The 15,468-nt window shown below is 46.7% G+C and overlaps 2 protein-coding genes across 3 annotated transcripts; one reads left to right on the top strand and one right to left on the bottom strand.

The window, feature by feature from the left end:
• Window positions 1-155: 155 nt before the first annotated feature.
• On the bottom strand, window positions 156-11,645 carry BUD23 (BUD23 rRNA methyltransferase and ribosome maturation factor). 2 transcript variants are annotated; one of them, XR_014794838.1, is made up of 13 exons: window positions 11,495-11,644; window positions 11,360-11,397; window positions 9,695-9,790; window positions 9,522-9,604; window positions 9,326-9,422; window positions 7,655-7,751; window positions 6,807-6,857; window positions 6,008-6,093; window positions 5,808-5,853; window positions 5,569-5,627; window positions 773-862; window positions 373-634; window positions 156-342 (listed from the first exon to the last, which is right to left on the bottom strand). XR_014794838.1 is itself a non-coding variant. In XM_084881629.1 (12 exons), exons 1-12 carry the CDS (start codon window positions 11,540-11,542, stop codon window positions 580-582), a joined length of 846 nt encoding a protein of 281 aa, XP_084737755.1. In that variant the 5' UTR covers window positions 11,543-11,645; the 3' UTR covers window positions 156-579. The 2 variants fall into 2 exon arrangements, 1 of the variants encoding a protein (XP_084737755.1); XM_084881629.1 differs by having other exon boundaries at window positions 156-634; window positions 11,495-11,645.
• A 32-nt stretch (window positions 11,646-11,677) lies between these two features.
• On the top strand, window positions 11,678-12,648 carry DNAJC30 (DnaJ heat shock protein family (Hsp40) member C30). Its single transcript, XM_084881633.1, has one exon. The coding sequence runs from the start codon at window positions 11,748-11,750 to the stop codon at window positions 12,426-12,428; it is 681 nt and encodes a 226-aa protein (XP_084737759.1). The 5' UTR covers window positions 11,678-11,747; the 3' UTR covers window positions 12,429-12,648.
• Window positions 12,649-15,468: the final 2,820 nt, after the last annotated feature.

Raw genomic sequence — 15,468 nt, 5'->3', positions numbered from 1 at the left:
TTCCTAAATCTGCCTAAATTAAAGAAATCTACCTATTCTTTTAAGTGTATAAAAGCACTCTTAAGTTCTGTTTAGACCCATGGAATCAAGTGGTAGATACCACCAACAGAGGAACTTAAATTTGTTTAGGACCATAGAACTGGAAAATGCCAGAGTTCCATAGAAAGTGGTTTATTTTACAACAAAATAAGATGCCATTAGAACTTTAAAGAAGAAAATAGCATTAGAACTTTTTTGCAGTTGTTATCCTCACCTGAGGATATTTTTTTCTCTTCTTCTTCAGAGAGAATAGAAGGGAGGGAGAAACGTTGATGTGAGAGAGACACATCAATTGGCTTCCTCCTGCACACACACACACACACACACACACACACACACACACCCGACCAGGGGTGGGGAGCGAACCATGACCCTTTGGTGCGCAGGCTTACACTCTAACCACTGACCTACATTGGTCAGGGCTTTTAGAACTTTTCTAAACCCTATTTTGTCAGCCGATGAAGTAGATACTTCAATATATAAAACTTTCCAGAAGCAAGTGGATCCTGAGCTGTCCCACCATTCAATGCAGCGAACTGCTTAGAAGTAGGGCTTGCGCTTGCGGCCAGTGTACTGAGTATCAGGTCTGACTTCCCTGTGAAGAAATAACGGGCAGGAAGAATAAAAAGTTTCAGAAGAACAAAGTACTTTGGGACCCCTCAAGTGTAGGTGAGCCTTTACTAGTCAAGACCTCCCTTTACCCCAGCAGCCGACCCCTGGCCCAGGCACTCACTTGCCCTGGCGTCTACGGCGCTCCTTCCTCTCCAGCACCCACTCCCGGCTCTTCCTCACCAGCCCTCTCCGCGCAATCCTGTTCTGGACCCTGTGCCGGAGACACGGCTGTGAACTGATGGATCAAACAGCCTGACTGGCACCCAAGTTAATCCAGGCAGGAAAAAAGGTGAACTTCCTTTGAGTTAGGGGCCTTAGATGCCCATCCTATATAATAAAAGCCTAATATGCAAATTGACTGAATGGTAGGAGACCAGTAGGCGGAGGGCAGCACCAAGCCAGCCAAGGCAGGTGCCAGCAAGCAGGTGCCACTCACTTGCAGGTGCCATTCCCCCGATTGCCCTGCTGGTCACCTCCTGCAGAGGGAGGCCAGGGAGCAGGCCTAAGCAATCAGTAGGACATTTCCCAAGGGCTGCTAGTCTGTGAGAGGGTGCAGGCAGGGTTTAGCGTGCGTGCGTGCGCGTGCGCGCGCGCGCGCACACACACACACACACACACACACACCCTGCCCGGTGCACAAGTTTTTGTGCACCAGGCCTCTAGTTCTACAATAAAAGTTGCATCCGCTGAAACCAGTTTGGCTCTGTGGATAGAGCGTCAGCCTGTGGACTGAAAGGTCCCAGGTTCAATTCCGGTCATGGGCATGCACCGTAGTTGCGGGCACATCCCCAGTAGGGGGTGTGCAAGAGGCAGCTGATTGATGATTCTCTCACATCGATGTTTCTAACTCTCTATCCCTCTCTCTTCCTCTCTGTAAAAAAATCAATTAAAAAAAAATAAATATATATATATATATAAAATTTGCATCGTTGAATCACCCCCCTCTACCACCACTTCCATCATGGTAACATCCACTGGGGTCAAAAGCAATTTATATAGGAGGGCAGAAGGTGCAAGGCCCCACTCACTTGCAGGCATATTTGCAGTAGGTAACCAATTATTGGGTCTGTACACATCCTGCTTATGGAGCAGGCAGGCAGGGGACAAGGCTACATTTTGGGCCACCTAGGTCAGGATTGGTTCACAAGAGTCTAGCAATGTCCACAGAAAGTCAGAGACCCAATGCCCACAGGTGCCACTTAAGGCCCAAGTCTGGTGGTGAGGTCAGCATACCCCATCAAGTAGGGGCTCCCTACTGAAGTAGGAAATGTCTGAAGTAGGAAAACAAGGCTGCTCAGCTCGTGACAGCCCTGACAATAACCCTCAAGGGTTGATCTTGGCCTCTTGCCCTGGCTGAGGAGAAAAGAAACCCCCTGCAGCCCCATGGAAAAGAGGCCCTGAGAACAAGGAAAAAGCCTGGGCATCCAAACCACTTTCCCACCTGGCAGTTGGGATCACACTGTTTCTAGTGTAATTCAAATCAAGCAAAGATGCTTGCCATTTAAGTGACCACCATTTCCTGGTAGGGTGGAGGCCAGATAGCAAAAATTAAGGAATGCATAAGTGGAATAATATTGATGCAAAAGAAATGTATAAATTAGGTAAAGTTTCTGTTTTGTTAATCCTCACCCAAGGATATTCTTTCCATTGATTTTTTTTAGAGTGGAAGGGGTGGGAGGGAGAGAAACATTGACATGAGAGCCACACACATTGGCAGCCTTCCACATGCATCCCAACCAGGGCTGGGGATTGAGCCTGCAACCAAGGTACATGCCCTTGACTGGGAATAGAACCTGGGGCCCTTTGGTGAGCGGGTCAATACTCTGACTACTGAGCATCACTGGCCAGGGCTAAGAATTTTTAAAAATATATATTTCATTGATTTTTTTACAGAGAGAAAGGGAAAGAGAGAGTTAGAAACATTGATGAGAAAGAAACATCGATCAGCTGCCTACCTACTGGGGATGTGCCCGCAACCAAGGTACATGCCCCTGACTGGAATTGAACCTGGGACCTTTCAGTCCGCATGGCCAACGCTCTATACACTGAGCCAAACCGGTTTCGGCATAGGGCTAAGATTTTTAAATTTTTTTTTTTTTTTTTTTTTTTTTTTTTTTTTTTTTTTTTTTTTTTTTTTTTAAAGTATCAGCCTGAGGACTGAGAGGTCCCAGGTTCGATTCTTTTTTTTTTTTTTTTTTTTTAATATATTTTATTGATTTTTCACAGAGAGGAAGAGAGAGGGATACAGAGTTAGAAACATCGATGAGAGAGAATCATCGATCAGCTGCCTCTTGCACACCCACTACTGGGGATGCGCCCGCAACCAAGGTACATGCCCTTGACCGGAATCGAACCCGGGACCTTTCAGTCCCCAGGCCGACGCTCTATCCACTGAGCCAAACTGGTCCCGGCAGATTTTTAAAATTTTTAAACTCACATATTTATAAGTGGCCAGATGTGATTAGAGAGAAGTGATAGTAATGGGAGAAGCCCAATAATACTTGTAATAGGCAAGAGCCTCTCTCCTTTCCTTCCCAAATATGGGAACCTGGAAGGGAAGAGGAAGAGCCTGCAGAACTAGGGGAGACAAGGTCTGTGCCAGGCATTGTGCTGAGTCCTGAACAAACATGCTCTCTACACAAGACACTGCCCAAGTGGATGGCAATATCCCCCCTTTTAAAATAGAAAAATGGATGCTCAGGTCACAAAACTTATCCAAATTTACAGTTAGGACATATAGTCTGTATACACCGGTGTGAGGACGAGAGGGATCCTAAGATGGATAGAGGAAGTTAAACAGCTTGCACTTCCTCTGTGAGGTAAGAATGGATCACTCCCTGAGGGCAAGTGGAGGATGCCCTGGAGCAGAAAACATCTAGAAGAGCTAAGTCCCCATGGGGAATGTGCTGAGAAAGGAAGGTGAGAGAGAACTACTGAGGGACAAGCAATCAGACAGCATAAATCTGTGACAGACACAAAGAGCACAATCATGATTTTCACTACCAGTGGGCCTTCTAAACTCATTCAATTCTCTGCCCATTTTTCCTCTTAAATGTCTTCAAAGTCTTAACACCTTCCACCCATACAACCAGAACTAAGAAATAACTCCTTCACTATCTTGTAATTACATGCTCAACAAATACTGAATATCTTTAACAAGATACTCTTCTGATGGCAGGCACATAATACCAGTCTCCACCAAGTTTTCATTCTAATTGGGGATACAAATAGCTAAGATCTAGAGAAAGGTAAGGAGAACTGAACTAAAGATAACAAACAGAAAAATGGCAAGATTTTTTTTTTTTTTTAACAAAGAAAAGGGAAAGAGTCATGCTGCAGCACAAAAAATAGATGAAAAGAAACAAATACTAAAAGCAAGGAGACACATGAAGCTGCTTTCAACAATCCAGGCAAGACTGGTGGTGACTTAAGACCAGGTGGGAGTGGGGGAAAAGGTTCAAATTGGGATATTCATTGAGAAGAGGGGTGCAAGACTTGCAGATGGATTGTTTGGCTATGAGATGTAAGGAAGATAAAAATAAGTGAGAATGGTAAAGAATGGAGAAAGGAAGTTGGGGATGAAAACTAAGAGCTCTGTTTTGTTTGAGACATCTGAGGGAAGTTCAGGTATGGATAGGGTGGGAAGTTTAGGTATGGGTACTTAGAAGGTGGGTTGGAAATCAGAGGTAGAATTGAAGCCAAGGATATAAATCTGAGAGTTATAAACCTGTAGTTGGTGTTTAAGGCCGTGCAGAGAGAAGGGGTTAAGGTTGGGCCCAAGAATGCTCTAGAAAAGCAGTCACCTACCTTTCAGATCTCATGGACCACCAGTTGGCAACTGCTGCTCTAGAAGAGGGGCCAGCAGAGTAGACTGAGAAGGAACAATCAGTAAGGTTAAGAGAAAACTATGATAGTGAGGGGGAGGCCAAGTAAGGAAGGTGTTAAGACAGTCATGGGCTGTCTTATTGAGTCAGGTCCTATTGAACAGGCAAGATAAGATAAAGGCCCTGGCCAGTGTTCTCAGTGGTTAGTGTCAACCCACACACCAAAGCGTTTAGGGTTCAAATCCAGGCAAGGGCACATACCTGGGATGCATGTTCTATCCACAGCTCTGGGCAGGGCTTATGTGGGAGAGGCAACCAATCAATGTGACTCACATCAATGTTTCCCTCCCTCCCTCCTTCCCTCCTTCCCTCCTTCTTTTTCTCCCTTCTCCCTCTCTAAAAATCAATGGAAAATATCTTCAGGTGAGGATTAATGAAAAAAAGATAAAGTAGGGGGAAAAACAGAAGTGACCATACATTTGGCAAGACAGGTTGGTGGTGGCCTTGACAAGAGCAATTTGTGAAGAGATAGAAGCATAAGCCAGAGAAGAGGACAGAGAGTGGTAGGAGAGGAAGCAAGAATAGGCAGATATGAGGAGTTTTGTGATATAAAGGTAAACAAATAAACAGGGTGGTAGCTTGGAGTTGTTAAGAAGTAAAGGGATAATCTTTTAGTAGACATGAGAAATTGTGTAGCATGTCTGTGAGCTGATGAAAATAGCCCAGGAGAGTAAAGATGCGGGTGCAGGAGAAGGGAATAGTCACAGGGGCCAAGAGGGGATGGGGTCCAGGACATGGGTGGCGGAGGCAGCCTCAGGAAGGAGGGGACAGCCTGTCAGGCATAGCAAGAGGAAAGGCAGAGAGTAAGGCTGCTTACAGACATCCCAGCCTAAAACAGTAGCAGGCACTGGAACAAGGGGTTCCTGGTTCTATTACCATGTTGGTGTCACTGCCACATCTGAACCCGGAACTTGGTGAAAGCAGAGAAAAAATGGAGTGGCCTTGCCACCTCCAGCTTCCTCTGCCACGTCTAATAAACCTAGTGGCAGTAACTCCCTGAACCTCAGGCAGGTTCACCTACAGTTCGCTTTACCTCCTGTTAGTGAATGTGGATTCCTTTGCCTCCTCTTCTTCCTTAATTTCATGTAGGCCCTGTAGGAACCAGAGTTCTTTTAGAGCATCCTAAACACATCTAGAGATCTCTAAACCCATCTGCCCTACCCCAAAAGGCCTGGGCACCCACCAAGCCTAAGCCCTTTCAACAGGTACTAGGCCCAGGCTCACAAGAAGGGAACCCAGAAGACACACACCTGACAACTCAGGGTCCCTCACCTTTGGCAGAAAGGTTGATGGCCCAGAAAACAAACAGAGGTAGAACCTAAAACGAGAAAAGTTTAAGGAGTCATAAAGCCTTGTAGTGTAAGGCAAGGCCTCACCTTCCCTTCCAGTAGTGCCCCTTGCACTACTACTCTGATCCACACCACCAACCTCTCTCCAGCAGTGCAAGCAGCACACTGGCCTGCAGCACTCACTTCTTTGCTTTGGCACTGTTGGGGTAGTCCACCACCACACCACCGGTGAAACCAGCCCTGATGGCCTGGGTCGTAATGAGCTCCAACTGAGGAGAGAACATTGGTGAGTCATAGAGAAGCTGGGGGAGCACACTGCTTTCCCTCACTCCTCTTAAGCCAGTCTGGTTCCAGGATGAACTGTGCCTGGGAGAACTAAAGGTCTTCTTTATTAGACTGTTCCCAATTCTGAGTCCCCAAAAGCCACAGAGAGGAAAGTGCAGGCTAGAGCCAGCCATGGCATACAGCCCCTCAAGGGAATTACCGAACAAGCAATTCTCACTTTCTAGCCCAGGGATCCATCTACCCACTCAAATCTCAGGAAATGAATGGCCAATACTGGGGGCAGACTCATTCATGGTATTAGTCAGGGACAGCTCACAACTTGTCTTTCAAGTCAGTAACGCCATCCTCCTCATTCCTCCTTCATACTAAATTACACTCCATAGAACAGACAGCTGCTGATATTCTCTCAGGCCCCCACCCCTATTTATATATTTGGTTATGGAAATCAGTTAATATATCACATTAACCCTACTCCACACCCACCACTCCCCTTGGGATATCAAATCATAAAATATATCATCAGGAGCCACAGGAACCAGTCTTACTCATTCTCTCCTTTTCCCACCAACCAGCATAAAGACCCTATTCTGTCACTTCCCAATAGTAGGAGGGCAGGTGATGAGGAGCAGGATAAGAACAGTTTACCTGTTCTAGGCCCCTCCTCCTTCCCTGCACCTCTAGTAGCCAAGAGGCTCACCTGCTCCGAGTTCTCAGGGTATAGCTGCAGAACAGCTCGGGCTCCACGGACCTGCAAGAAACAGAAACATTAACTATCTTACAAGTATCCCATGGGGTCTGGACCCAGACACTCCTCCCTTCCTTATTCACTGATGTTTGAGTTCCCATTATGGGTAAGGCACTGTTCTTAGGGCTGAGGTTACAGCTATGAACAAAAGAGTGAGCCTCTCTGAACTTTTGGAGCTCACATTTTGGTAGAGGAAGCAAGCTAATTTATAGTAGTGATTAAGAACCAAAAAGAAAAATAACTTAGGAGGACAAAGGGATTGTGAGTGACAAGAGACTAAAGAGTTAACTTTTGGTTCAAGGAAGGCCTCTCTGAGAGACACTTGAGCAGAGACCTGAATATATGGGGGGCTGGTCATTCAAACATATGAGGGAAGAGCATCTTAGCAGAGAGGCAACCACCACCCTGTTCCCCATCTGAACATCAGCAGTGGGAGGAGCACGGGGTGGGAGTCGAAGGATGTGGGCACTCTGGAAGGTATGCTTTGTGTGTCCTGGACACGATGTCCCTGTCCTCATTCTGTGAATCTATGTCCCCAAACCAACTTCTGATTAAAATTCAGCACAGTGGACACAGGAATTTTAATTTGTCTCATATTTTGACATCAGCATTTTTTGCATTTCGTTAGGGAGTGTTAGCCCACTGAATTTTCAGTTCAGGCTGAGGATCACAATAAGGTTCTGCCATTCCATGCAGTCCCACCTCAACAGCCCTGCCATGGGACTCCTCTACTTCATCACTCTACCTGCAGGGCAAGGGAGGACAGGCGGCCAGCCCACATGGGGAGATCTTATACTCACCAGCACAGAATAAAGAGAAGAAAAAAAGCAGTACAGGCGCTTGGCAGGAATGTCTGACTTCTTGTTAGCATTACAGAGCCACTGCACAGCAGAAATGCTAAAACAGAAAGGGACCTCATCAGGAAAGTGACCAGCACACCCTGCTTCTTCAGGACTCATACACCACACATCCTTGATGTCCAGGTAAAACCCTCCTGCCCACTCCCTTTCTTGGCACTTGAGGTCCACCCCAGGCCACTATTCTACAGCACTGCACCAAACAGGGAGTCCAGAAGGCGGGCATTAACTTCCTTGCAGTCAGTCCAAAGAAACAGTTTCTCAACCTTTTTCTACAAGTATCTAAAGTTCAAAATTACTCATCATATCAAGGCTCTCTCTGCCACCTACCCTTTCACACTCCCTTGTTCCAAAATCAATGGAAATGTTTTACAGCACTTCATTCACTCTCTTCCAAAATCAATTCCTTCTACTTAAATTTTCAAGCAGCTACTATGTCCTTTCTGGCATTCCCTTCCTCGGTGCTGTGAACACCCAACCCATTCCCAGAACCCCAAACAAACCCTGCTGATTGGTCCCACTGCCTCTCCAAGCTTCTACTTTCCTCTGCCACCCTCCTAGGTCAGCACTAATGACCATCTCAATTCTTTCAACAACCTATCTCTCCTTTCTTCGACTCCTAAATAATCTTCCTAAAACAAAGAACTACTAAATAAAGCCCAACTTCTTAGGATGGAGTTTTAAAAAATACACCATCTAGGCCCTAGCCACTGTGACTCAGTGATTAGAGTGCCAGCCCATGCACCAATCGATGTATCTCTCTCACATGAATGTTTCTCTCTCTCTCTCCCTCTCTCCCACTCTCTCTAAAAATCAATGGAAAAATATATCAAGTGAGGATTAACAAATTCTAGGACCCAAGTCTATACAGTCTCAACTTCCATGAAATCTCTCATTCATGCCCATGATCTCTCAGACTCCTTTCCCCACCCACTTCCATGGCTCTGCTCACATTATTCCTTCACTCAGAAACCCTCCTTGATTTTCCAAACTTCTCCCACCCTTCAAGGCCACTCCCAATCCTCCTTTTTCAAGGCTCTCCTGCGTTCTTTTTAAAGCTTTTTTTATTTTTTTATTTTTAATTGATTCTAGAAAGAGGGAAAAAACTCACCAAACACTAAACAGAACTTACCCACATAAGACAAAGAACTTTATGTCTTTTAACAGTAACATCAATGGTCTAAGATCCATTATTAAAGTTCTATGTACACACTCAAAACTTGACTGATAACCCAGAAAGGAGCCCTAAAATGTTGAAGAGACTGGAGCAATCTAGGAAACTCTCCACCAGAGTCCTTCAAAAAAGCAATGAGATAGCCACCAGGCCCCCCAAGATGGTTCCTAGTGGCCTGGAAGACCACCCCTCTTCTACCACATACACTCAAAGCAAACAGAGAAACTATATCAGAGGTGCCTGAACCCCTGGCAGTGCAAGAGAATCACAGTAGATAGTTTTGAAATACAAAAAAATACCTATTTGGGGGCCTTGCTCTGACCTTATTAACCTAAAAATCCCATAAGATGCATAATTTTCAGTTTCCCACGTGACTGCTGCACTGCCAGGTATGGGAAGCAGTGGTCTGCAAACAAACAGCAAAGCATGAAGTCTCTTACCTGATACAACCATCAAAGGAGCCTGGTTTGAAGGGAATGCCCTGGCCCATGTCCCCCAGAAGCAAGTCTCCTTGTGCTTCTCGGTCCAAAGCTGCATCTGCACCGCAGAAGAGTAAGTGAGGGAAACAGACAATATGCATAGCTGCTCCATACTCATGAGGGTAGTCCACCCCAGTGCCAAACAGAACAGACTTACCCAGCATGGCAAGGCTGATGTCAATGCCCACCCAATAGTGCCCCTCTTCAGAGAGATAATCTCCACTCAGGCCAGTACCACAGCTGGAAGATACAATCAAACAGGGACTCAACAGTGTGAAAAGCAAAGAAGCCCCACAACCTGGGGAATCTGACTGGGCCCCAGGATCTCACCCAATATCCAACAGGAAACAGGGCTTCTCATCAGGCAGGTCAAGGAGCTCCAATGCTCGCCCAGTCATCTTGGTCTGCACATCAATCATCCTAGAGCTGGAAAGGCAGAAACACTAGCAGGTGGTAAGGTTCTGAGCTAAACCTGTACCCAGACCAAAACAAAACAAAACAAACAAACAAAAAAACCACCAAGAACTTCTAGGAAAAAAGAACAAGGTGCTCTTTCCTGGTCAACCAACTCAACTACAACTATTTAATATATTTTTTTTTACTGGGCATGCAGAAGGTCATTGATCAATGATTCTCTCTCATCATTGATGTTTCTCTCTCTCTCCCTTCCTCTCTGAAATCAATAAAAAATATTAAAAAAAAAAAAAAAAAAAAAAAAAGAGAGAGAGAGAGAGAGAACAAGTTTTCTGGAAAAATTACCCACCACAGTGGCTCTCAGATATAAGGATCAAGAATGCACAACAAAAATCTACATAAGTGCTGTCCAAGGGAAACATAATACCGTGTTTCCCCGAAAATAAGACATCCTCCGAAAATAAGACCTAGCGCATGGAAAGATAAGACATCCCCTGAAAATAAGACCTAGCTCAACTTTGGGAGAAAAAATTAACATAAGACACTGCCTTATTTTCTGGGAAACAGGGTACAAGCAACGTGACTTTCCAATGCCCACAGTTAAAATGAAATTAAATATGTAAAATTAAATATGTAATTTTGGTTAACTAAGAGTTAACCAAATCCAATGCATCTAATAATTTTTCTTAAGATTTATTTTTTTTTAACTATATATATATTTTATTGATTTTTTACAGAGAGGAAGGGAGAGAAATAAAGAGCTAGAAACCTCGATGAGAGAGAAACATCGACCAGCTGCCTCTTGCACACGCCCTACCCGGGATGTGCCCGCAACCAAGGTACATGCCCTTGACCGAAATCGAACCTGGGACCCTTCAGTCCGCAGACCGACGCTCTACCGCTGAGCGAACCGGTTTCGGCGCATCTAATAATTTTTAACCCAATATGCTCAAATTATTTCAATCAGCATAAAAAATGATTAATAAAATATTTTACATTTTCTTCATGCTAAGTAATCCAGGCACTGATGGCTATTGGTTACCGTAGCACAGAATAGGTCTATAATATATCTATCTGGCTTTCTCAAGATCAAGTATCTGTAGAATTTCCTACGGAGTGGTTGATCCAAAGGTCTGGAAGTCTGTTGTAGCCTTCACCTAGTTACAGAAATAACTACCCTATGGGATTCAGAAACTACTACACCAACAGTTGTCAAGAGGGTCTAGTGAGATTATACAAACAGGGGCACACAGCAAACATTTATGAATGTTTTCTTCCCCCCACAAGAGCATTAACCACTTCTACATATCCACATGTTTAAAACAAGCTGTCACAATAAACTGAAAGCCCAGATAAAAATATGATCACTCCCATACTAATGCTGAAGTCACTGAGGCCCAGGTGGCTCAGAGATTTAACTCAACTTGCCTTTGCCAGTGTAAAAAATGGAATCAAACCCAGGTCCCTTCCTCCCAACCCAACCGCCCCAAATTCTTCATGTTTCCCACGCAATGCCCCCAAAGGAGGGCAACCTGCGGGGTTCCCACCCCCCGACGCCACGCAACATCCAGACTCCCTTACTTGCGCATGTATTTCTGGGCTTCATTCTGGTCGTAAAACTGCGGGAAAAGAGAAAGAGAAAAGGGTAGTTGGGGGAGAAATCAAGACGCTGAGGATCTTTCAGACAGAAAGGTGCCCGAGGGCCACGAGACTCACCAGCTCTGGGGGTCCGCCGTGCTCCGGCCGGCGCCCGCGACACGCCATGCCCACGCCTCCGCCACACGACCGCTGCCGGGGTCTCCGGAGTCTGACTCTTATGTCATCAGCGCGCCTGCCTCGTACTACGCATGCTCTACTACTCTCCCCGCCTCCTCTCCTATCCGATTGGCTACGAGGGTGACGCTTTGCGAACAACTTACGCCTCCCATTGGCCAGTTCCTCTTTGCTCCGCCCTCCAGACCCACGCAAGATGGCAGCAAGACACGATCTGAAGTGGCCACGGGTGTTGCTGTGGAGCCTGTGGCAGGGTCGGGGGCCTCCGCAGAGCCGGGTATCGTGCGTAGGCTTCGAAGCGAGGACTTACTCGCGGGGCGACGGCCCGTACTCGCGCACGGCGCTGTACGAGCTGCTCGGCGTCCCCCCCACGGCCACGCAGGCGCAGATCAAGGCCGCCTACTACCGGCAAAGCTTCCTCTACCACCCGGACCGCAACTCCGGGAGCGCCGAGGCCGCCGAGCGCTTCACGCGCATCTCGGAAGCCTACGTGGTGCTGGGCAGCGCCACCCTGCGCCGCAAGTATGACCGCGGCCTGCTCAGCGACATGGACCTGCGCGGCCCCGGCGTCCGGCCCTCCAGGGCGCCCTCGGCTGACTCCGGCGCGGCCCGCGCCCCTTCGCCCGCCTCTCGTACCCACACTTCCGGCCAGGCCGCGCCGCGCGACAGCCGCACCATGTTCAACTTTGACGCCTTCTACCAGGCGCACTACGGGGAGCAGCTGGAGCGCGAGCGCCGCCTCCGGGCCCGGCGGGAGGCCCTCCGCAAGCAGCAGGAGGAGCGGGCGAAGAAGGGCTTCAGCTGGGACGATGTCCGAGACACAACTTTAGTCGTCCTTCTCCTCACAATCTTCATCGTCATAGGCGTTCGTTCTTAATCGAGAGAGAAAGGGAAGGGGAGCAGCCCCCGCGCCCCCCGCTCCTCCCCAGCCACACCCCAGAAAATGACCTTTCCTGTTTTGAACCCTTCGCTTTCCACAGTCTACCTCTGCTGGGGTCCGAAGGAACCGCTCTCTCTCCCCCTTCGCTTCCCCACTCGCCCAGCTTAGCCTTTGACCGGCACATGCTCTCCCTGCGGTCCAGGAAAAAAACCAAAAAGCCGATGCCCAAGAAGGAGATCCCAACATGAACAGCCCTGAAAGCCTGAGTGAAGAGTTTTCTGTAGTCCCTCGGGCGCCTTCCTGATGTTGTCAGCTTCTGGAACACTGGGCTCTGGCTTTGTTGTCAGGCTCTGAGCAAAGAAATGTCTGCTCCTGCCCCATGTTTGTGCCATGGAGCTCTGTAACCTTGAAACGTGCAATGTGACCAATTGTTAGCTGCCAAAAGAAAATTTCTGAGGTGTGCAACCTTGTCTTTCTGTGAGTTCCCCAAGCCACAGGTGAGACCTGATAGAGGCTAAAAATGTGATATAAGGGAAACCTTGCTATGGTCAGCCCCAAACCCCTCTCCCCCTTCTGCTGTTGGCATGAATGAGTCCAGAAAAGCAAGGTCATCGAGCATAAAGAATGAGTGTTCCTGTGCCCATACTTATATGACCTTGAAGAAGTTACTCTGTGGCCATGAGGTTTGTCACACTTCTACTGTCCATAGTTCTAATGTGCTCAATGGTTAAAGACATGCTAGTAGAGTCAAGTTTATCCTTGGGATAGTGTACCTGTCACCTGGTTATCCCTTTACCAGCTAACCCTGCCCCCAACCATGCAGCCAGCCAGTCCTCTCCTAGAGATAGAGCTCCTCTGAGTGTGGCCCATCCTGTTTATCTTGAGTGCTTATTGCAGGTGGTACAAGCCAACTGGAAACATGGTTGCTTGAGGCTCTGGGGAATTTGGGGAGTTCGGAGGTGGTGGGACTGCTGAGGATCAGGAGGCCTGTGGTGGAAACCCCTTGTTTAGAACTGCTTGAGGCTCTTTTATGTTTCAGCCGTGGGTTAATCATCACTTGACTAGAGAAGTTGTAGTCAGGCTCTCTTAACCCTGAGTCACTGCACATCCCTATGGCTGTGCAATTGTCAGTGCTCAAAGATTTATGCACTGGGGCTGAGTGGAAAGTTTGGGACAGGAAAACCTTTTCAGGAGATCTTCCACAAGGGTACAGGCCTAAGTCTAGAGTCTAAACAAAGCCAGAGGTGCTTATACCAATTCCTGCATTCACATTCTTGTGTGAAATCCTTGTGTAAATTGGGATAAAACCATAGTTAGTTCAACTTGGTCTCTTGGATTCTCTCTAGCCTTAGATGTCAGGGACAAGCCCTTAATCATGACTTTGCAGTGACCACATGGTTGAATAGTAAAGGTTTGAGCCCACCCTGATTCAGGCCCACTGTGCTCAGTGAGCCTTGATTTGGGGGTGGGGCATATGTACTTTGAAAAAGAACAAATGTTATTATGTTTCATACTTGAAAAACAAGAGGGAGGAGTGTTCTTTCTATTTTTTGGTAAAGAATTATGAATTTATTAGGTCATCTGGAAAACCAGGTGGGCTGAGCCCCAAAATGGTGCCAGCTGAGTATTCTTTTTGAAATATAAACTACAATAGTGAAGCTTAGTAAAATATGTAGAAACCAGTGATTCTCGATCAAGGAGATGGTGCATAACAGTGTCCTTTGGGCAAGATCCTATCAGATGGAATTGGAGTTCTTTTGGGTCTTGTTTGTAAAAGCACTAGTGGCCTGTAATTGCTGGGACCTTTTGCATGGGCTCCTTGACACAGACCTTTCAAGTTTGTTTTCTTTCTGTGAAGATCACAATCAAGAGCATTTCCTGGGGCCTGAGAACATGGAAATAGATAAAAAGCTCAAGGAGGTTTCAGGTATGTGTGTGGGGGTGGTGTCCAGGCAATGTGAAACTTCTGGAACATTCCAGAATGTATATGTCATGCAGGGTAGTCAATAACATTTATTAACCATCTAACTCGGTTTCTCCTTAGGCCTAGAGCTAGGACTAGTACTGAAGTGCCATTCTGCTTGCCTCAGGGTTTTTTAGGCCAGGTTTGAACTCTGTAAGACCCCACTCCTTACCCTCCCTAAACTGAGTCCGGGCTTTTCATGGAAGGAGAGATGTGTGGGAGGCTTTTTTAGGGCCCCCCTCCAATGTTACCTTGTCCCCATTGCAACATTTTCCCCTTCCTATCCTGGGGAGAAGAGGCTGAACCAGGCTGAGAAGATTAGCTGCCTTCAAGGCACTGTTCCCCAATTCCTGATAGTAGAGGAAGACTCAGACATGCTCAACTTTAGTCCGTTTTTGACGGGAAATGGACAAGAGGGGCCCAGCTTGTCCCAGGCTATGCTTATTGGGGTGGGGATGAGGTTGCAAGTGTAGTACAAAGTTGATTGAGCAGCACACACAGTTCCTAAATGGGGAGACTCAGACAAGACAAGATCAAAGGTGTATATGTCTAGGCAATTGTCTTTGGACTTGACCAGGACTTTATTTCCCCTAAGCCAAACTGCTTTTCCCTCTGTTTCCTTTTATTTATTGCTGGTTGAAATCCTTTACTCATCCCAGTGCTGAGAGAGTATGATTTCTTGCTTCATTCTGAGGTTCTAAGCATTCATAGAATGTACCTTGCCTACTATAATGTTCTAGCATGAGCCAAAATATATAAGAATAGCCTACCTAAAGATAATGAGTTGTCCATTTAGTCATTATTGACTCCACATATATATAAAATCATATATAGAGTGTGAGAGAGAGAGAGAGAGAGAGAGTGTGTGTGTGTGTGTGTGTGTAATAGCCTGAGGCTGAGGCACTAAGGGTGGAGCCCAAATGAGGGCCATCATATTCCCTTTTTGGAAAATAGTGAGGGTAGGAGGCTATGTCTTAGACCTTTGGACTTCCTGGAAGGTCACCAGATCTCATGAAGAGAGGTTGAGAGAAGGGACAACTGGTAAGTGGTGGTGCTACTTCAATTCTCTCTTGA

This window comes from Pipistrellus hanaki (genome assembly GCF_964339955.1).
Source record: "Pipistrellus hanaki genome assembly, chromosome: 4".
Classification (NCBI taxonomy): domain Eukaryota; kingdom Metazoa; phylum Chordata; class Mammalia; order Chiroptera; family Vespertilionidae; genus Pipistrellus; species Pipistrellus hanaki.
Note: the sequence above shows the minus strand (reverse complement) of the source record. Positions and strands in the feature narration are given on the sequence as shown.

Bases quoted from the DNA above. Each gene is read 5' to 3' on its own strand.
- BUD23 (XM_084881629.1), bottom strand. From the start codon at position 11,542: ATGGCGTGTCGCGGGCGCCGGCCGGAGCACGGCGGACCCCCAGAGCTG. The intron at 6,094-6,806 runs GTGAGCCTCTTG...TTCTCTCCTCAG, and splicing joins ACCCTGAGAACTCGGAGCAG to TTGGAGCTCATTACGACCCA. The intron at 635-772 runs GTGAGTGCCTGG...ATTTCTTCACAG, and splicing joins CGCCGTAGACGCCAGGGCAA to GGAAGTCAGACCTGATACTC.
- DNAJC30 (XM_084881633.1), top strand. From the start codon at position 11,748: ATGGCAGCAAGACACGATCTGAAGTGGCCACGGGTGTTGCTGTGGAGC.